General features: G+C 33.5%; 1 protein-coding gene across 1 annotated transcript in view; it reads right to left on the reverse strand.

Moving 5' to 3' along the window:
* Positions 1 to 1,111: 1,111 nt before the first annotated feature.
* CCDC83 (Coiled-coil domain containing 83) overlaps positions 1,112 to 23,020 on the reverse strand; it is a 64,046-nt gene continuing 42,137 nt past the window's right edge. The window contains exons 8-12 of the mRNA XM_051217996.1: positions 17,213 to 17,355; positions 10,062 to 10,140; positions 8,530 to 8,860; positions 3,894 to 4,194; positions 1,112 to 2,213 (exon numbers count right to left, since the gene is read on the reverse strand). Coding sequence (XP_051064429.1) covers positions 1,978 to 2,213; positions 3,894 to 4,194; positions 8,530 to 8,860; positions 10,062 to 10,140; positions 17,213 to 17,355 — 1,090 coding nt within the window. The 3' untranslated portion in view covers positions 1,112 to 1,977. The remainder of the gene's footprint in view (positions 2,214 to 3,893; positions 4,195 to 8,529; positions 8,861 to 10,061; positions 10,141 to 17,212; positions 17,356 to 23,020) is intronic.

The following is a 23,020-nucleotide window of genomic DNA, read 5'->3' on the forward strand; positions in this document are numbered from 1 at the left end:
ATGAATAAACATTGAAATTCCACACAATCAACTATTTATTTATTGAATAATCAAAATGAAAATACGAAACAATTTCCATGAATAAACAATAACAACTGGTTATCTCATTTTAAAAAAAAACATGATCTAATTTTGTACAATACAATAATTGAATGAATAAAATACATTTTAAATACAACTAATATTAATCAATAATATTGTGTTTGATCTCTGAAATGAATCCCCAATGAATTGTGTTATGGAATTGAAAACATAAACCAAACAAACAAAAACTAGCATGAACTGTATATGTAATGTTACCATGTGATTGATGTCAGCCAGTGATAAATATTAGTAAAATATGACATTTTTCCAACTCATAAATTTAAGGAGTCTACATGTCTTGGAAACAGTATTATTATTATTATTATTATTATTATTATTATTATTATTATTATTATTATTATTATTATCGTTATGGATGTTAACAAAATATATGAAGTTTCAATAATACATATCTATAGACTGTTTATATTCATTGGGAGATATTCAACTAGGACATTATATATATATATGACAGTAAACGATCAAATTAACTGTACAGTATGTATATGTCATTTTTCTTAAACAGAAGAAGAAGAATATAAGAGAGAAGAACAATTCATTTTTGAAGTATTAATTAATATGTTTAATACAATACAAACCAAATGATAATAGTAGTATATAGAAAAATAATGGAAAAAAATGTTTTTTTACAGAATATATATATATATATATATATATATATATATATATATATACTGAATGAGAAAACATTGTAATGATAAAATACATAGTACATTCATTATAATAATAAACATAAACAATGTATACATTTTACAATTTCTAAATCATGGATATAGATAGATAGGTAAGTAAGTAAGTGAGTAAGTAGGTGGTTGGATAGATAGATAGATCGATAGAATAGTGTATATAATACAAACTTGTCATCAAATAAATGTACTTCATGTTATTTTTATGACTTTGTTTTAATTTAGATAAACTAGAATGCACTCTTCTGAATAGTTTAATCGAAATGCAAATAGAGAAATAGTTCAGATAATAATAATAATAATATCTATATAGTGATAGTTGAATGCGCGATAATATGTTATATATATCTATTGATTTTATTTCATATAAGAAAAATCAATAAATCACAAAAAAGTATTATTTACAAAGTGTATTTATTGATTTTTATTTTGAATAATAATTTCAATGATTAAATTCAATCAAACATATTGAATGTAGGTGATGGGGGTCGATAATTCGTGAAAAAGAAGAAGGGGGGTTTTACTTCTGCTTCTCTTATTATTATTATATCGAATGATGACTAATGCGATTGTGATCATGATCGAATTTTACACATGCAAATGATTTAATCGAATTATGAAAAAGATCTAATGTGATTAACAGAGTGAGTTTGTCTCTGTGTATGTACGAAATATGTGTGTGTGAGATAGAGAAAATTAGGGTAGATGCACTGCACACAGAGAAGAAATTGAAAGAAAAGAATATAAATATGTGTTATCAGTTGATTAAGAAAAAAGGAGAGAATATAGTCAGTTTTACAAAAGAAAATCAGTGTTATATCTGTGCTCAATTTCAATGGGAAATAGACAACAATTTGTTATAATAATGATAATAATAAAACTCTCAGTGACAAAAAACAAACATACGTATAAATGTATACATACACACAAAATAAATACACAACAACAAAACAGGGATTGAACTGTCCAAAGACAAAACACACAAAATAGTGAAGGAATTTTTCTAAAGAAGAAAAAAGTCGAAAAAAGGCACACACCAATAAGAGAGAGGTATCAGTAGGTCATACAAGAAAAAGACAACGACAAAAAAGCACAATAATAATAATAATAATCTTCTTTGGTTTATCACAATGAGTAAATAACTGAAGGTATAATAGATGAGTAGATTTAGAGAAGGGATGAATATTTACAGTACAGTAGCATTATTATTACCTCCACCACAACTGTGCTGGTTATCATCATGCTTATTGATTTGCTGTTTTGATAATTGTGATACAAGTGCTTGATGAATAAATGCATATTGTTTAGCAACTTGTACAGCCCCAGCACGTTGACATCTTAATCGATTAATCACATCTGGTACATCAAGATAACCTTCATTTATTGCTTGTTGTAAACAAATATCTGTTGTAACAAATGTTCCTAGGAAGAAGCAAATGAGAACAAATTTGTTTAAAAATTGAACAATCTCTGAAAAAATTACAAAAGGATATTTAAGTAAGATATGATGAGACAAGTAATGAGAGATTAAGAAAACAGGCAACTGACTACGGTTTTTTTTAAAAAAAAAGTATATAAATGAATTTGACAGATACAATGATGCTTGCGAAGAATATGTGCACTGTTGCAAAACTTTTTTGAAATAGGATAAAATAAAAGACGTTAGAGAGTGACTCCAAGTGACGGCCGAGAGCGAGGAGAGTCAGCTCTCCCTCTCAAAATGCTCTTATATTACCAAGTGTATACAACCACTGCTAGAGAAGTTCTACTCATTATCTTCTCTCAATAGTGGTATTATTTATGAGATTGAGAGGACGAAAAACGAATGTCAGCAACTTTAACCGGCTTGCTGTACACAGAGGGTCCACCTAGGGGAGTTGGAAAACCCTGACTACAAACTAATGGTGCACATGGGCTCCAGGATCCTTAGAGAACAATTGTTGGTCACAAAGTTACCATGGGACCGCATCTCTTAACGTTGTTCCACTGCCTTGTGGACCAAATCTTAAAGTGCAAGGCTCCGGGTGTGGCCCCCCTAAGAAAACCACCTTCCTTGTTTTGGGCACCTGGGTAGCATTCCAACCCATACGAGGGTCGAACGAAGAAGTGTGGCACACATATGTTTGGTACCTTTTTGTGCCAATACTTATGTGTTTAAATTAATAAATAGAGATTTAGATTGTAGGTATCATTACCAAGGTTTGACTTGATAATTTCGAAAAAATTGAGCATTGGGTAGATTGTTATAAATAAATAGTATATTTGTAATATCACAATGAGAATATTATTCTTTCGGTTCCGTTGTACCACTTAAACTTGGATTAATTTTAATTCGGTTATTTATTCTCTGAAGAAGTGGCTTACACTAAGTCACGAAACGTCAGAGAATCTAATTTCTTTACTCATTGGGATATTACAAATATACTATTCATTTATAGAGATTTAGATTATTCATTTATAGGATATGAAGAATTTCATTTAAAAAATCCGTAAATTCCCTCCATAGACAACAATAGTTTAGTTAAGTATACTAATTGGGGTCAGTTTATTCAACTGTAAATACCTCACTCTACAAGAGGTCAGTGGCAGCCTGAATGGCTCAATGTTATCGCATCGTTTCACTTATGGAATAACTAAGAAGCTCACTTCTACATGAATTAGGCATTGAAGATCTTGTCTAGAATGACAATAAAAACTCTGTGACTGAGCCATCTAGCCCAGAGGGCTTGATAACAGCAAAGCCGTCCAAATAAGCTGTGAATCTTTGAGTTTAATCATGTGGGTGTATGTATGTTGAATGATTTTGGGTTTCGAACCAGAACAAAGCAATCAGTGACAATAAATGTCGTTTATTGTTTTTGTTAATAACTGAACCTTTGAAAACTAAGGACAATTGTTTACGTTATAAAACTCGTTATCAGTATGCATTCACAATCCTTCCAGGAATCAAACTCAGTAGCTTCACATAATGTTTTCACAAACATTCCAAAACTAGTGAATAAATCCCGTAAAATAACTGTTAGAATGATGACGAAAGATGAACACCAAACAATATATCATCACCTTCAAACAAAACACAATGACCAGTATATATACACCTACCTGTACGACCAATACCAGCGCTACAGTGTACCAGTAATGGGGATAGAGAATCCAATTGAGAAGTTGTTTTGTGATTTGACGATCCTGTTGACGTTGTTGTTGGTGGTGATACTGACGACGACGATGACAGTGATGATGAGAATAATAATTCTGATCTTGAATTATGACTTTGTTTAACAGTGAGTAGAAATTTCAAAAATTCTTCTGAATCCGCTGGAACATCGAAATCCGGCCAACCCAAATATAAATAATGATGCACTGTTAACTTATTATCTGATAAAGTATTATTATCATTGGATTCCTGAAATGGAGGAAATGAATGATGAAAACATAGAGAAAAATAACAATCATAACTATGATGAATATTGAGAAAACTTCGAGTGCAAAAAACATCCGTTTTTGTAGAATCTACAACAACTACTCTCATTCACCTATTAACGACATTTGCAAGTCGACAATATAAAAGACTTGTCAGGAATATATATATCTGTTTAACTTATCACATTCAAACAACTAGACAGATTAAAGTTGTTCAGTTCAATAATACCCGGTTTTATGATCTATACATAAGCCACACATAAATTTGTACTATGTATTCGTAGCACTTTAAGATATGGCTAAAAAATCGCCTTGCAATCGCTCGAATAAGAATAGGATAATTTAACTGTCATTTGAAGCAGCTCGGAGATCAGCTTCTAAGTATTTTCTGTTGATTTATATATTCTGAATAACACAATGGTATTAACCGATGTTAAGTCTATTTGTTTCCTCGTGACCATATTTTTGGAAAAGATTAGGGACGCATACGTTCCTCCCTATTTGGGATTTACTAGCAAGATGTACTCCTGTCATATTAGTGTTGATGTGTGTGAGGTTGTGTATCCGTTTTCGAATCTTCTATACGTGTACACTATCCAGCATTTTTGGACATTTTCCGTTTATTTAGTATGTGAGTGTTACATAAAAGTATGTAATTTTCGTTAAAGATTTCTTTCCAAGCATCTGAAATTTATTACATCCGTGTAGCGTCTCCCAGTATGTCGGATGGAAAACACAAATACGGTGAAACCTAGAGCTTAAAAGGAAATTTCCTGTGAAAAGTACACTCACATATGCAACAATCACACACTAAATGAACGGCGTAATAATCGAAGATGCTGGATACCGCACACTTATTGAATATTGGAAAACTGATGGATAAACACCTTGTACTGTTGATATCCACAGTGAAAGTTGAACACGGAACCTAGATTTTTTCCAAACAAGTCGACATATTGTCCATTAATTTATCAAGTAACAACTAGTTTAAATATTTTAAAATTACAATTAGAGCAACTTAGAGATATAATTTGATGTTATTTAAGTTAGTAGTTTAAAGTCAAATTAGCTATGTATGTTTGTGCGTATAGATGGAACGTTGAATATATAGTGAAGTACATTAGATTACACTGAACAATATAGTTTATTACATGAAATAATGAATGATTTAGGTTTTTACTACCATTATATCTCCCACAATCATACGAAAACAAACAAACACACACACGAATACAAATGTATAATGTACATGTGTATTTGAATTTCATCAGGGCACTAGATATATAATAACAGTAAGGTAGTGGTGAACTTCATGTTTCGAAATAAATATTATAGTGATGACAATTATTATTATTAGTATTATTAATATCAACTTATATACAGGTCAAGTAAAACCAATCATCTTGAAGTAAATATATATACAATGAAATTTACGATTACAATTATTAATGTAAACTTAAACTGCAAACATTAGTAAGGATTCGTAATTTCCCGCTGGTTGGTACATCTTGGATCCCACTGTTAGTTACTAAATATACTAAGAGAATAATAGTCTAATTGCATAGAAACTATAAACTGATCTAAGTTAGGCCACCATTGAATACCTGCAAAGACTAGACGGCCGTTTCATCCTAGCATGGAACTCCTTAGCGGTACGCATCTACGATTACGCACGCACTGATCGAAACCAGGATCTTCAGTCTCGCGCACAAACACTTAACTTTCAGACCAATAAGCTGGCACGGTGTTAGTGTTCGTAGGTGGGCACTGATGGATAGTTTCGTAATAGGACGAAACGGAAGTCCAGTGCTTCTATGCTTTCAATGGTTGTCGATCCATGATTATGTTGAAATTTAATAGTTTTCACAACACCTTACTGAGAAAATAGTTTGACCATTAAATCCAATTAATATGCAATCAGTCAAACAATAGAGGAAAATATGTCTATGCGTGTGATTCTTGAGATTCTACACAACTGATACTTATCATCTTCGAATAAATGTTCTTAATGATTGTGAAAGATTGTGTGATATGTTCAGATAAAACGTTGAAGTTGATATGAACTGTGGTCAGAAAGAGTAAGGAAACAGAGACATGTCTATTCGGAGTAAAAGATCAATTAAAGAGAGAGGACAGAGGGTGATGGCCTTAGAAAAAAAGGAAGGTTAAGACTGCGGCACAAGGAGAGTTTGGATAAGTTTCTTTCTTATGAGGAGTTTCTGCGTTTTCAGATGTATAGCAAATGCTTGCGCAATTCTAAGAAGGTGAAGGGTCAATGTTTGACAGGTGTCTGATTACCTTTCAAATCACATTTTTTAAATATCGAACGATCTGTTTTTACAAAGTGCTCGACTATGGAGCTTCTCATTGATCCGTTTCACTTTATTTAAAAGCCCAGCAGGAAAATGTTCTTGAATTATCTTGGATAGAAATTACATCGAATGACCTGTATAGTTAGTATCACAGGAGTAGGAGCATTGGACATACAACTTGTCAAGTGCGAGAGCTTGTCTTTCAGACTGTTCCTAAACAGTGATTCTTTAGAGGAAGCTAATCGCAAAGCTGCTGTGAAAAGTGTTTTTTCGAGAAAGTTAGAAAGTCACATAAAGATGTCTGAAGATTTATCATCGCACTAACCTCACTGTCTATTGACTTTTTGCCTCTGATTGACTTATTTATGTCTCTATGCTCTTTCTGATTACATTTCATCTCGAATTCAACATTTTATATAGTAACGTCACACAGCCTTTTCTCCAGCTATTAAACATCGCTTACTTTCTTGATGAATATTATAGCTCATGACATCTTAAGCTTCAGCTCTTTGTTCATTTGTATACTTGAAGCAGTTCACAATACTTAAAAGTAGCGCAACGTGTATGAACGAATTTATTTATAAGACGACAAATGTTATTTTAGACGATGTGTTGAATATGAAATTACTGAGTATACTTATCTAGTCAGAGTATTTGTCTTTATCATTCCTGGTGTAAAGCAAATTCAAGCTAGGAAACACTGCCGTTTACATAGAACAGATGATTCCTGAAGAGGTCCAGAAGTGTGGATTTGCTAAGGTGTCTCATATATAAAGATGAAACAAAGCTGATTAGTAACTTCCTAGTTTCAACTAGTTGTAATATGCCGACCAAGTGAAGACATATCACTTATCTGTTCCCATATGCAATCACAAGGTCAAATAGTTGTTGAGGAATTATAAATAAGGTGCGTTGTTTGAAGAAGCCAATTATGCCCCGAGTCAATGTTTCAGACTATATTCCCCAGTGTTTGAGACATCCCGACAAATGTATCATATACCAGGTATATGTGTGCACCTATAGATCTTGTCACTCAAAGTTTCTGAGTCACTCTTCAGTAGTATCGATCTCGTTGTTGGTTGGATAAATGAATGTGCGGGAGCGTGTATAATCGTATTCGAAACCAACGATCATGGGATATAACCGATTATTTGGCTAAAATCAGTCCATGACTGAAAGAAATTACAAACTGGACAATCTCCACAAACTTTCTCATATTGTTATCAATAATCATAATTATTACAATCCTTCATGTTATATCCGGACGGGAATGAATGAATGGTAGCCATTAGGAACTACGCATGGACTAATATTACACTAATATTCTTATTGTATGACTATTAAGTAACTATATATATAAAGCTAGACTACCATTGAAAACCTGGGAGCACTGGATGACCGTTTCGTCCTAGTATGGGACTCTGGCAGTGCGCATCCACGACCCCGCACACAGGACTCGGGCACCGAACCTCTTAATTAAGAACTGGGTTTGCCTAATTATCGGGTCTACAGCATCATATGAATTGAAAGTATGAAGTGTGATATCATTTAGTGATATTCCGGTTTGGTGAGACGTTGTGATGAAGGTAGAAGTTTTACTCATTCATTAGCCACAACAAATAGGCAGAAATACAATACGATGATAGAGAAACGAACAGTAGTAGTACTAATATACTGACAGTATGTATGGAGACACAATAATTATTTAATTTAGTTAAGCCGTCCCCATACATTTTTTGCATATGAAACTACATGTTGGATACTGATTTCAATTAGATGAAGAGGGAAGTTTGATAATTTATACGATCTCAGATAATTGATAGAAGTACTAGTAGTAATAGTGGTGTTTCAATCCCGATCAATTAGCTTATTTTTTTCTGCAAGTTTCCTAAAGTATATCTATTTGATAAAGAATAATAACGATTATTGTATGAAATGAATTGTAGGCACTACCTTGAGAAAATGAGGAAAGGATATTGGAATTTACACTGTTATGTAATATTTACCTTGAGAGAATTTTGAACATTCATTTTAGATTTTTGTCGATTGCGTTCCAATCTACTGACACCAATACGAGTAGTAGAATTATGGACATCATTTACGGAAGATTTACATGTCACTTCTAAAACACTTCGTTTGTATAAACCACCAGCTTCAATAGATTCACCACAATTAGTCACTTGAAATTCTCCATAAGTAGCACTGATTGTTGGGGTCATTTTTGTATCCACTGGGTGAACACTACTACGGGGAATAGATTGATCTTTTGACAAGGAGGGAGAAGAATTTCTTGTTGGCCAATACAATGCACATTTAGGACGTTGACCTTCGACAACTCTAAATAATATTTTTTATAACCAGAGCAAATAATTAATAAGTTATTTTCTTATTCACAATGGATAAACAAAATATATGCGAAGCAATGCATGCTGAAGAGAGAAATTAGCAGGAATGGGTACTTGCTTCGTTTATTCGAATCTAACATCGATGTAGATAATGTTAATTACTACTAACTGAATAATGGTAGGAAAGGGTACTCTTAAAGCTGCTTTAGCTGACAGTAAATGTTTTGACACTGCCACAGTATCAGTATTTCCGAGGCATAAGTTCGCACAAATCTCTGACTTTAGATTTATCTTTGGAATCATGAACCAATAAATGTTAGGCCACCTTTGAAACCTCGAAGTGCTGGACGGCTGTTTCGTCCTAGGCAGTGCGCATTCGCGACCACGCACAGTGGAACTGAGCCCAGGACCTTCAGTCTCTCGTTTTCAAGTTTTCTATGGTGGTCCAACATTGATCGGCCCACGATTTCAACGGAACTCAACAATCTCCACAAACCTATCCTGATGATGTTTATCTATCGCTTGGAAGTATGGGAAAGATTGTAGAAATAGATTAAGCGGAAATATAGTAGTGGAACAAGTTTTAAAGTATGCTTGGTAAGTAGGAGTCCCTTATAACCTACTACGCAGGTTTCGGCATTTTAGATAGAAGTCTTCAAAAAAGAAACTTTCAATATGTTAGAAAATGACAGGTTTCAACCTTGATACCTGTCAACAGGGAGTATGTCCAGCCAGGGCTGATAACGTATACTGATGAGTGGAAAGCTAATAAGTGTTTATAGGGATTTGGTTACAAGCATCACGTTGTGATGGACAAATGACAGTTCGTAAACTATAAGACAGGCGACGTAGGGAATATCTTAGACATCATCATAACCCCAGAGATCAAAAGCTGTAGAATCATATGAATGGATTCTTCTATTAAAAGCGTACTGAGATTTTAAAATATATGACCTTTTTAAAATTTTCTTAAGTTCTTAAACAATGTAAAATGTGCATATACATCCTGCTTTTTTTCGTTTACTGGAAAAATTTGTTCATTGGTATCACCTGCAATTCAACACGCTAATACAAGTGATTGAAATGTTAGAATTGCTCAGGGTCGTTCAAAAGGCATGGTATCTCCGCTTAAGTCGGATATGAAAAGAATAATTGATAATAAAAATTAATAATTAATTAATAGACATACTAACTTGGTAAGCATTATAATAGTGATGACTTTATGCTCCCAAACAGTCATCCAAAATTCACGTATTGTATTCTCTAATGGGCCTTGATTGAAAATGAGAGAAGTATAGTGACAATGATGAAATCTTTGTGTATCAACATACACTATTTATATAAATAAGGGAATAAACTAACGGGAAGAGGAATTTTAAAAAAAAAACAGAAGAGTGGTTCCGTACGGCATAGAGATTTGTTCGGATCCTTCTGAAAAAAACATTACACTAGTGAGATTAACTCGAATAGGAACCAGCGGATGCCGACATTGGTCTAAAGTCGGAGGCGTTAGCAGTGAGCTGATAATCCTGGGTTCAAACCTCGGTGAGGTTGTGGGTATGTAATGTAACTATGACAAAATGGTGGTATAGTGAGTCTTGATTTTTAGTGGTTGACTAAAATTAGTTTGTGATGCAAACTACGGAATTTCTGGAATAGCTCTGGAGAAACCTATGTCCGAAATGAATCACAATTCCCATAACTGCTATCGACAGATATTAAATAATAAACATGAAGTAGGCATTTTTCGGGTGTTCATAAACAATTGAAAAACAATGAATGTCACCTTACACTTCGATGTGCCGAGGCTATCGCTATTATAAGTTTCTGACGAATGTGTACAAAAGGGAAATATGTTTAACTTCTCTCTCTTTGAGGTCGTGTCACCCAGTTTTAGTCTGACACATTAGAGAAGATATTTACATTTAATTGGCCACAAAGTAGTGGCCAGTGACATATTTGTCTAGTTCTTTAGTGCTCATCGAATTCCATCGACCAAGTCAAAATGAGGTCAATAGTCTATTTTCTCACAACTAACACAAACCATCTTCCGTCTTATTGTTTCATTCTAATTTTGTTAATTATGACAGACATTCGATTATAACCCAATTATTGTTTGCAATATTAGTCTGTTTGCAGCTGATAATAAATTTCAAAATGGGATGGACTAATTTTATAGTGCAAAACATCACTGATCTTGACTTGTTCAGAAAGCCTTAGGTTACTTAGGATGGAAACTAAGGTGTACTTTAGAGATAGATCTCAGAGACAATCTATCATGAAATGATCTGAGTCAGAAAGAACAAGAGACCATCTGAAAGTATTTCGATGTAGTTAAAAAACCATAGTGTTTATGAAGTACGCGAATGAAGGGAAGTAATTCAAACTAAGGTTTGGGAAAAACTAGTATTTTGTGGCTTCAAGGGTTGATTTACTATTAATGTCTATTGTTGTAGATATTTCTGCATAAAGACCCACACTACTTATTAGTAGTTGTATTTAAATAAAACAAATACCGAAGGATGGTTTCGTATTTGAGTACGAACTTTTGTATGTAAGCAATTATACTTGAAATAAATAGCTTCACGATTTTTTTGATGAGTATATTACCATTCATATACTTCAACATAACAGTGAAGACGTAATACATTTGTACTAGAATAGCACAGATACTGTAGTAGTTCACTTGTCGACTATATTACTGGTATGCCGTCAGTAAGACGCATCACCAATGGTGTTAAAAGATATTCACGTTATACCACAAAATAACTGAACACAGAAATGTTGGCTATTAAATGCTAACTAAATCGTCGGAAAGTATTGTGTTCACCGTGAGAATTGAAGATCACCATATTGGATAACTGGTGGGGTAGTGATAAGCTCAGAATGTTGAGTTTGGAACTCCAATTAAAAAGTTATTTAAAGCTAACCGACCTTTAATCAATCTTTAGTCGAAATCAGTTGACCTAGATTTAAACTATCTTCAGACTGTGTGAAAAGTAGGAAAAATGATTAAGACACTTGGTTGTTTTGTATGTATATTCAATCAATTCACACATATTTTGATTACTAATACTATTCTAGAAACGAAAAAAAAATACACACCTGTATTTGTAAAACGAATAAACAGCGACGAGGAAACCTGACAGGAGATGAATTATTTTAATTCGATAGTGAAGTGGTATTATCACAATCAGATATCTGGATAATGATTTGATATTTTACAATAAGTAATAAGAATTTATTTGAATACAGATGATAAGCGATGTGTTAATACATAGATTCTAAATAAATTTCTGAAATCATATTAACTACAGAGTAGTAACTAATTTCATAAAAGCCTAATATTTGGTGCTATTTGGATTTTACAGATAGCATCTAACCAACTAACATTGAAACATAGTATACGTGCTGACGGCTTATTTAGACTGGACGAATATGACACTGGTTGTTACGTGATGGTCAAGTAGTGAAACTATCTTGGTCATACCGACAGTCGGTTGCCGTTTAAGTAGTTCAATGGTTATGTCTCTGACTGGAACTGGATGATAATGATTCGAATCCAACAGAGAGCGACAGTCCCTTAATGATCTTAAGTACTCCTTGTTGGTAAGTGTCAATCGGCACGAAAATCGAGTCCCGATTTTCGTGTCCACTTATCCCGACTGCTCTGTATTCAATTACCCAATGTTGTCGAAGCCCTAATATCGTAGCCTAACTTATCTTGTTATCCTTAATTAATTATTTATTTATTTTAACACATAGATATTGGTACAAGGAGGCACCAAGTAGATATGCGCCACACAAATCTCATTCGACATGTGTGAGGGCTGTGATACTACCCGGGTGCCCAAACCGTACCAGGTGGTTTTCTTAGGGGGCCACTCCCCGAGCCTTCGACCTGAAGGTCTGACCCACAAAGCAGTGGAGCATCGTGAGGAGATGCAGTCCCATGGTAGCCGGTGACCAACAATTGGTTCATACGCCATTTGTTCCCTCAGGATGGTGGAGCCCATGTGCACCATTGGTTTGGAATCCGGTTAAAGCGCCGGACATTCGCTTTTCGTCCTCTCATTTTTGTAAACAACACCCCCGCCACGAGAAGGCAATGAGTAGGACTTCCCTGGCAGAGGCTATATGAGAGAGCATTTGGAGAGGGAGAGCGGACTCTCCCCACTCTCGGCCGTACCAGGGCATTGGGAGGCTGTTATCTCTAATATCTATCTACATATCTGTTTAATACAAACAAGTTCATAATGAGTAATACAAATAATGTTCTCAGAATGATTGAGCAGAACGTACTGCGTTTAAAAAATTAAAACAATGCATCAAGCAATGAAGTCAATGAGTTCTTATGTGAACCATTTCAGTAGATGTAGACTTCCTTGTTAAGGTCCTCGTAATAATCATAATCTACCTGCTCGATACTCTGAGTGACATACCATAAAATCGATCACAGTAGCTCTCTTTTTGTATCGGTGTGGGGTGTGATAACCTGATTTGGTGAGCACTGGTATCAGGCTTAACGTTGACTATGACTAACTGACTGACTCAAGAATAATAATAATAGCACGAGATGAAACAAATGGCTACAGATTCTGTTATTTATCTAGAGCCATCATATTGATAGCTCGATAAGAATGGAATGAGAGAGAATTGGGTATATAACCAGAAACAACAGACAAATAACTTTCTGATATTATTGAATTTCGAATTTGATAATTGTGGTAAACTGTATAATTTCAGTATCATGGTTCATTAAAAAAAAGTAAAGATAAAAAAAACAATATCATCAGCAGTGTTAGGCCTAGTGAATTATAAATGTTTAAGACATTGATATCTTGCCTTGTTCAATGATTTTTCACATAGTGTTTACATCTTTAACGTATATATCGTGTAGAGATTTGTGCATTTAGCTTCGAATTACAGTTTAAGTGTTCAGGCTATTGATGTAACCAGGTTTCCCAAACCGATGTAGGTGGATCGAAGTTTGAACTCGTGGCTTAATTAATGATAGATGTCTTAATCGCTAAGCTACTACTCTACTCTGTCGTGTGATTTCTTGATTCCCGATGGGTTTTTTCTTATTTATGTTAGTCAGTTTATAATCTAGACATTATGTAATAATGAACAGTGATAGTAATAAACAGATAAACAGGAATTATTCAGAGGACAAAAGTGAAAGGAATTGTTTTGATTCTCCCTATTCTCATTTATAATTATTGACACTAACATATTTAAATGAAGTATAGAATAATTTGAGTTACAGTGTATAAAAAGGAATTGAAAAAAATCTCATCGAATTGTTCCAATGTTAAATTATTAGACGACGATCATATTGAAAAACTGGGCAAATAAAATTTGTTAAGGAGTCCCAAAATACTCCTCGGAAAAGTCAATAGGGGCTCAGAAAACAGTGTTAAAGAGTTTCTTCGAAACATCTAGAAGGATGATAGAATACGTGTCAAATATTTGATTGAATAATGTTCTTTACTGTTATATTTAATATGCTCCTAGATGATCAAGATTACGTTCATTGGTCTAAATATGCACGTCTTTCTGTATATACCTTAACGTCGGAGCAATACGTTCTTCTACACTTTGCACCTTTTCTCTTGTGTTCACTTTACTACGTAGATTCAGTTTGGCGTTGTAAGAAGCGTCTAGTAAATCGGGTCAAGCGTTGAATTAACAGACTTAACAAAATTCAATCAGGAATAAAAAGATTGAATAGTGTATTTTTTATCGTTGTTATTCTTGAGCTCTGATTTAGTGGGATTGTTACAATTTTCTGTTTTAAAAAGAAACGTGACAATGTCAGCTTAACAAAAACTTCCTTTATTGTAGCGCTGAACATGTTTTGAATTGAATTTTCCAATTGATAAGAAGCACTGACCAATTACAATCAATTACTATCACTATCACCACGTTCTCTTAATTTAAACAAACAAGAGAGCGAAATCAATCAACACACCTTAAATTTTAAAGGAAGAAGGATAGAAACAGAACAGTTCTCATTGACCTTGACCTATTCTTGTATTGGCCTAAGTTATTAAGCGATCTAATTTACAATTTACTTGAGGGTGTATAGATGTGTGTGGTATAATTTCAGTATTGACTACTAACTTGTTTTAATTTTATCCATGGTGAATTCTGATCATAATTCAATTAAACATTAACGATCCATCATAAATTAGACAGACAAAATTTAAGTATTATTGTTTCTTCAAGAAAAAAGTTAATTATATAACTAAACCAAAAGGGAGTTACTAAAAATAAGTATGAAGTATGGACATATGTATGCACATATTGTGAGACTTAGATTGAATTTCCAGGGTGAAGTTCAGAGAAGGATACAACACTCTTCTGAATAGTAGCCAAGACTTAGGACGAAATGACTGAAAATATGATAAGTCCTCTAATTGAACGATAGATTCGGTTCCTAACCTATTCTAGTAAACCCCAGGCTAAATCTACACAACGACTTGAACTCGAGAGAAAAGGCGTGAAATATGGTAGAAAACGCTATACTCCAAAGGTTCGTTTATGTACAGAAAATCTAGGGTTTTTATATTATTTTAGATGTCCTTGGGTTTCCCGAAAATCCTGGAGTGCTACTAAACATAATAACAGCATAAATAATCATCCAACCAGAAACTCCACATGTAACTTTTCACTTTCTGGATGTTTCTGGCAAAACTTCTAGTGAATGTTGATTAGATAAGATGCTTTTCAGTATTTTCAGAGATTTTCTTGGCTTTTATTTCGAGGAGTTTTCTGGATCTCCCCAACACAATACAAACTGATTTTCAGTGTTATTCTACACTATCCTTACAAATATTATTGAATTCATGATGAAAACCACCAGCCTATAAGACATATAGTGGTTGTGTTTGTTTTCCTGTACTTAATAATGTAATAAGTGAGGTTGTATTCTAGTCGATTTTTAAAAAAAAACCTTAAGTTTAGCTGATCCTCGAGTAATAAGCAAGAACGTATTTGTCTAGTGTTTAGCTCTGGTCGAATTTTACTGATAAGTCTCTTCAGGATTTCAGACATATCTTGTTGATAAGTGATTACCAAATGGAGCAGAAATTAGATTCAAAGATTTCGGACGACTAATTTCAATCAACTAAATATTTACGGTTAATAAAATTAAATTCATTACTGTTTAACATTTGTATCTGACGAAGTCGAAAAACTAGATTGATTCTAATGAAAGAAATTATCGATAAAAAACGGGAACGTCCTAATCTGTATTCATATTAAGTGTCTTGAGTGAAATAATGAGTTCCACACTGTCCTTATGATGAAAGTATTACTAGTATCGTTTAGATTCAAGAATTGATATTCCTCTTTTCGTATAAATCATTTGAAATTACACTCCTCGTATTGTTTTACACTATTGTGACAATTTCTATACCTCAGAATACTTTCACTTCTACAGAAACAATTGTATAATCTATAATTTTGAAGACCTGACTTCAACCACACACACACACACAGGAGATGAAGGCTGATACTTTCAACTCTCACCTAGTACATTAATACATACATAAGTCAGAATTCAATGAACCAGTCTTGATTTAAAATTAGTTAATATGCAAGCTAAAGTCATTGGTAGGTGGTGATTTACATCACTTTTACCTTGACTTAACTATGAAATACTATTATAAGGTTAGGTAATAAATGAACACAAAATTGTTATTTTCTTAGTTATAGGTATTAATAAATCATTTAGCATGTCATAAATAGTCTTTTTACAATTTCAAAGTAAATTTCACCACAAACTAACTAACATTAATTCAACCAAACATATGTCTGGCACAATTCATTTTTCAATCAACGAATCTTTAATTCAGAATGTAAATCTTCATTGAATATTGTTTTCAAATAACACTCTTTATAATTAAATTTTCAAATAATTTAAAAAGAAATAATCTGAAATGTATCAATCTGAAAAATTATGAAATTGATGGTAGTTGATGTCCACTCTGGGACTCGAACCCAGTACCACTCGCTTCAAGCGTCATCGCGTTTAACACTCAGCTACTGAGTCCCGATAGCCACTTGCTTGTACAATGGGGTGAATTTAAATTCACTTAGTATTGTTTCGCTTGAATCTTCCCATTGAGTTTTACGACTGGCAACTGAAGCGAGTGTCACTGGGTTCGAGTCCCAGGGTGAACATCAACTCTGAGATACAGGTACATCCAGCCGACGAGTCCCAAATAGGACGAAACGCACATTCTGGATTCCACTGCTAGCCACTATCCGTATTCGATGGTAGTTAATGTTTATCGCTTATAAAATTAAACAATAAAAACAAATTTTAAAAATTTACCTTGAGCTAATATATATGCACGTGGACATTGATAACCATCAACCCAATTTGCATGTATATAAGTATTGTCTGATAGTTCCACAGCAGTTGAATCTAAACAAGGAACATCTAGATAACGGTTACGACGTTTGTTTGATGCTTGACTATATACATAAACATAAATAAATAAATAAAGAGAAAATACAGTCATAATGGATAAAACATAAATGAACACTGATGAATTAATCAGCTTCAGTCAAAATTGCATTTTAAATCTAACATTTTGATAGGAATGTACTTATTCATCGACGATATAATAGTGGTAGACTTTTGTTTTTGTTTTGAAATCATTAACAAGAAAAGAAAACATATTGAACATGAAAATATTAGGATTTTAGAAAAACGACCAGAAAAAGAAACAGATCTACGTTAATTTCTTTATATTTATAATAATAACTGATCCGGAATTAAGCTTAACAATAAAGCTATTAAAAAAAATCACAGATTGAATGACCTAACTAGTCTTCATATGATTTAATCGTTTATCCGTTAGATGACTTTTAATTATTTCTTTTATCTAATGCCTTGTATATGAGCATTTTGTTTTGTTAGAAGAAAAACTTATTGACCTAAGTTACTCCCCAATCCAACTGAATTGATATCAAAAGACAAAACCACCAGTCTGAAGGATAATTTAGTCCCATGGGCAACTATCATTTGGCCACAAATCATATCACTGTAAATTATTAATCGATCGATTGGTGCTTATCATCAATTAATTAAGCAACAATATTTTTATTACAAGTCATAAAGGGTTAATTCATAACCAATTAGACGGTGACAGTTGTTTTAAACAAACATATTATTGGATGATGAGAAATTGAATATGAAGCACAGATGTTAAGTTGATGAAAGTTGACCATTAGAAGACATTGCCTATAACATCAGCTGTTTTTTTTTCAAAATAAGTATTTTTAGAAGTTAGTTCGATCAAACTGTTGATTACAAAGAAACAGATCAGTCGTCTTACTTCTTATTCACTAAAACAAGTGGAAGACATGAGATGTTCTAATTGCGTGACCGTAAATATTTTCAAAGGATTGTTTGAATATGACGTAACCATTATTAAAGAACAACAGGGAGGTTGAATGTAGGGGGTTTTATTGAAAAGGTTGTAAGCCTTCATCGATCAAGTTTATTACACAAATTTAGCCATATCCTGCATATTGCTTAGGGTCAGGGATAACTGATGAGATGTAGACAGTTATAGACGTTCAATGATATCTTGAACGTCTGTGAAAATACTGTAAATGTAACCGTTCTATTATATACTTTCATTTTGTTCTATTTTACTCATTAGGAATAAAGTTTTTCCCGCCACCTGATAAGTCTGGTACTTGAACACTTGACTACCACTTCCTAGTTACCCAGATAACTCCTACATTTGAGTTCTGAACAGGAGACAAATGAAAGGATGTATGAAAAAACCAACTACCATGGGTAGTTTAAGTACAGAACAAAAAAGCTATTTCTAGGTTTAAACGTGACAATGATATTCCAGAAGCCTACTAAAATTAGTAGCAAAGATAACTAATTATTCAAACAGAGTATGACGCAGAATCTAAAATCTTTTTAGAACCCTCTGAGACATTCCTACTGAATGTTAACTGAAAAGGAATCTTTTCAGCTTCTTCACTTTTTCTGAATACAATAATTAGGACATGATTGAGTGTATATAATATTTCTGGTTATGTTTTTTTTAAAAAACCATTAACATCATTCCATTACAACCTCTTCGGATTTCATTTTATTAATATAAATTCTGGGATTATTTATAACTAGCTGACTAACTAATTAAACTTCTTGAAGAAGGATAGATTTCTGAAAGTATATGGAATATGAAAACTAATTACATACAATATCTGATAACTATGGATATGAAATCCTATAATTTTATTGTTAACTTTCAATATTTTGATACAATCAAACAACATTATTATCAAATCAAAGTATCGATGAAAAATGAATAAGTTGTGTGTATAATCTTTTCTATAGAATGATGCTTAGGTTTATACACTAATTATTAATAACAAACATTATGTTGTCTAGTGTACTATGTGGATTGAATTCCATTAATCAATTTGACTAAAATTAACCTCTATCTGACTGTGATATACAAGTCTCAAAAATCACAAAGAAAACATCAATTCCTTCAGTATTACAGATAGACTTTGTTGATAAGTACCAATATTAGAATGAAAATTTTTTTGGTGCATGATTTTCTATTGATCACTTTTCTAATCACCTTGTATTATAAGTCAATAGTATATGACATAACATTACAAGTACTACTACCACTATTGCTACAACAACAACAACAACAACTGCTACTACTACTACTAATAATAATAATAATAATGGTTAATCCAACTATCTTATCGGTTGATTGAATATAAACAAAATATATTTGATAATAAATTGAGACCAAAACGTAATGAACTGTAAGATGATATCAACAAATGGACAAATGGATGATGATATGTGATGCTTAGATAATAATAATAAAAAAGGAGAAAAATATACGAGTATTTTTATGTCGCCTAAATTCAAATTATCAAGGTGAAACACTTTCCTTTTTTTAAAAAACTATTTCTAGAATATTTATCTAATTCACTTACATGTTTGTATGTTTAAGTTAAATATGGGATTATTCAGATAACTACCAATATATTACGGCTATTATTACTACTGATTAATGTATAAAATGGTAGAGTGATACGATTGAAAACAAACAATAATAAACACATATTGTTGTTTGTAATGATGTGTTTTTTTTCACGCTTTTGATAAGGGTTGAATGTAATCAATCTCTATTGGAGTAAATGGTATGAATTTTAGTGTGAATGCCAATAATAGAATGGAAGTACATCTACAGATAATAAATCTTCACACCAAAAACAAACAAAAAAAATTGAATGAAACCAACACGTTTTGGATCGAACTGTGACTACTCCATTATACAGAAATACATCAAGATCGACATATCATTTACTAAGGTGATTTTTTAAAGAATTTTAAACAATTTACAGATAATTTTCATGGTAAATTAACCTTAAGTGAATTTTTATTTATTTAAACACATAAACATTGGTACAAAAAGGCATTGTGGAGGCTAATGTCCTCAATATCTGACTCCAATAAATAATATCCCGTAAACTGAGTATTTAAGGTAGGCTTAATCTCCTAGTAGAATTACGGATTTACTCGAGATTATTGAGAAGCCTGAACACCAGTTATAGAGATAGTTTATTGTTAATGAGTAATAAAAATCCACAAGCGTACGGTGAGCAAGCACACGATGAAACAGAGTGAGTGAGTGTGTGTCTGTTTAAAACCCATATATATTTTTGCGAGTTAATCGGGTGTGGATAAATTATCGATTATCTGCACATTGAAACCAATAGGAGGATAGCTTAAGAGTTAATGTACAGACATGCATTCGATCATACACACCGAAATTAACATAGTGAATTAAGAGTCTAAGTTACAATGAATAGACAGATGATACAGTGGCCAAATGGGCTTGCCACAGCATCAAATATATATGTGCCACACAAATGATTCTATTTGTATGAGGGTTGGAATACTGTCCGGATGCCCAAAATGAAGGTGGTTTTCTTGGGGAGTCATACAACAATCCTTTGATCTAGAGATCTTATTCACAAGGCAGTGGAGTAACGTCAAGAGATGCAGTCCCATGGTGGCCGGTGACCAGCAGTAGATTCATAGGCCATTTGTTCCCTCAGGATACTGGAGCCCATTTGCACCATTGGTTCGGAATAAGGTTTTTCCAAATCCCCTAGCTAGATCCTCTGTGTACATCAACCCGGTTAGAGTGCCAGACATTCGCTTTTCGTCCTCTCGGTTTCGTAAATAACACAGCTGTTGAGAGAAGGCAGTGAGTAGGACTTCCCTGGCAGTGGTTGTATACACGTGGTCATGTGAGAGCATTTCGACAGGATGAGTGGGCTCTCCTTACCCTTGACCGTACCAGGGCAAGAATGAAGTAGTCTGGTTTCAAATCCATCAGCAGTATGTACTGCAAAGATCAAATAAATAGGAGTGAATGGATTAAAAATGTATGGTGCATTAATTATCTTTTGTTAATACTTTTCTTTTTTCCCTTATATCTGGTTCAAATTGTACATATTCACTATTGACTGTAAAATATTACGACAATCAAATGTGAACAAATTACTGTTGTATGTTATCTTCAACTGTGTTTACCAGTTTACATAAACTGACCAAAGGAAATACATTGGAACAATAGAATAAAACAGTTAAGTATCTGCATTTCTGAGCACATTCCACGACATTTAAAGCTGGAAAAATAGAATATTTCCAGTAATGCGATTATAAATAAATAATGCGATTGTTCACTATTTGTTTGAAATGTGAACATCTCATGTTTAAGTTTCTCAGTTATTCAAGCTGATCGATAAACAAAATGACCTCGCATTAATTACGCTCTATTGAAGTTGTAGCGATAAAACTACTTAAGTTGAACTTATATATTCAAACAAAAAACGCAGTTATCCATTTAATTTTGTCTTGATAACTTCAGTTTCAAAAAAATTGTTGCGTTACACTTTCTGGTTTAAAGGTATGTATATGTTTTTTTTAAATGATTGAATAATATTTTTCTATGTCATCCCACTAACGATCCAAGAAATCAGGATGGCCATCAGATAAATCAACAGTGGAAAAGCAGCAGGACATGACAACATATCATCTGAAGCACTGAAGTCAGAAATACAAGCAACTGCAAACATGCTCCACGTTCTATTCAGTAAGGATTTGGGAAGAGGAACAAGTGCCACAGACAGGCTGAAAAGAAGCATATCTCATCAAAATTCCAAAAAAAAATAGACCTGAGCAAATGTGAGAACTACAGAAGTGTCACATGATTATCGATGCCATGAAAAGTTTTCAATAGTGTTGTTGAACCGGATGAAAGATTCAGTGGACGTCCGGTTTCGATATCAATAGGCTGGATTTCGTAAGGATCGGTCGTACACAGACCGATTCGTGACACCACGAATTACTGTTGAGCAATCAATTGAATGGAATTCGTCATTATACATCAACTTCATTGACTATGAGGTGTTTGACAGTGTGGATATAAGGACCTTATAGAGCCTTCTTCGACACTGTGAGGTTACTGAGAAGATCGTCAACATCATCTGTAATTCATACGACGGACTACACTGCAAATTGGTGCACGGAGGACAGCTGACAGATACATCCCAAGTGAGGAGCGGAGTCAGACAAGGCTGCATACTCTCCTCCTTCTTCTTTCTTCTGACGGTCAACTGGATTATGAAGACCTCGATATCTGAGGGAGAGCACCGAATACAATGGATGGCTTGGATCCATTAGACGATTTGGACTTCCCAGATGGCCTGGCCTTTCTATCCCATACACATCAACGAATGCAGGTCAAGACAACCAGTGTAGCAGAAACCTCTACCTCTTCAGCAGTAGGCCTCAACATACACAAAGGAGAAAGCAGAATCCTTAAATACAACACGGAGAACACCAACCCAATCACACTTGGTGGAACTTTCACATACCTGGTTAGCATCATCTATGCAGACCCAAACGTAAGGGTTGGCAAAGTTAGGGCAGCATTTCTACAGTTGAAGAACATATGGAACTCGAAACAACTGTTTGTCAACCAATATCAAAATCAGAATCTTTAATATGAACGTGAAGACAGTTCTACTGTATGGAGCTGAAACTTGGAGAACTATCACAACCATCATCGAA

Source organism: Schistosoma haematobium, chromosome 7 (assembly GCF_000699445.3).
Source record: "Schistosoma haematobium chromosome 7, whole genome shotgun sequence".
NCBI lineage: Eukaryota > Metazoa > Platyhelminthes > Trematoda > Strigeidida > Schistosomatidae > Schistosoma > Schistosoma haematobium.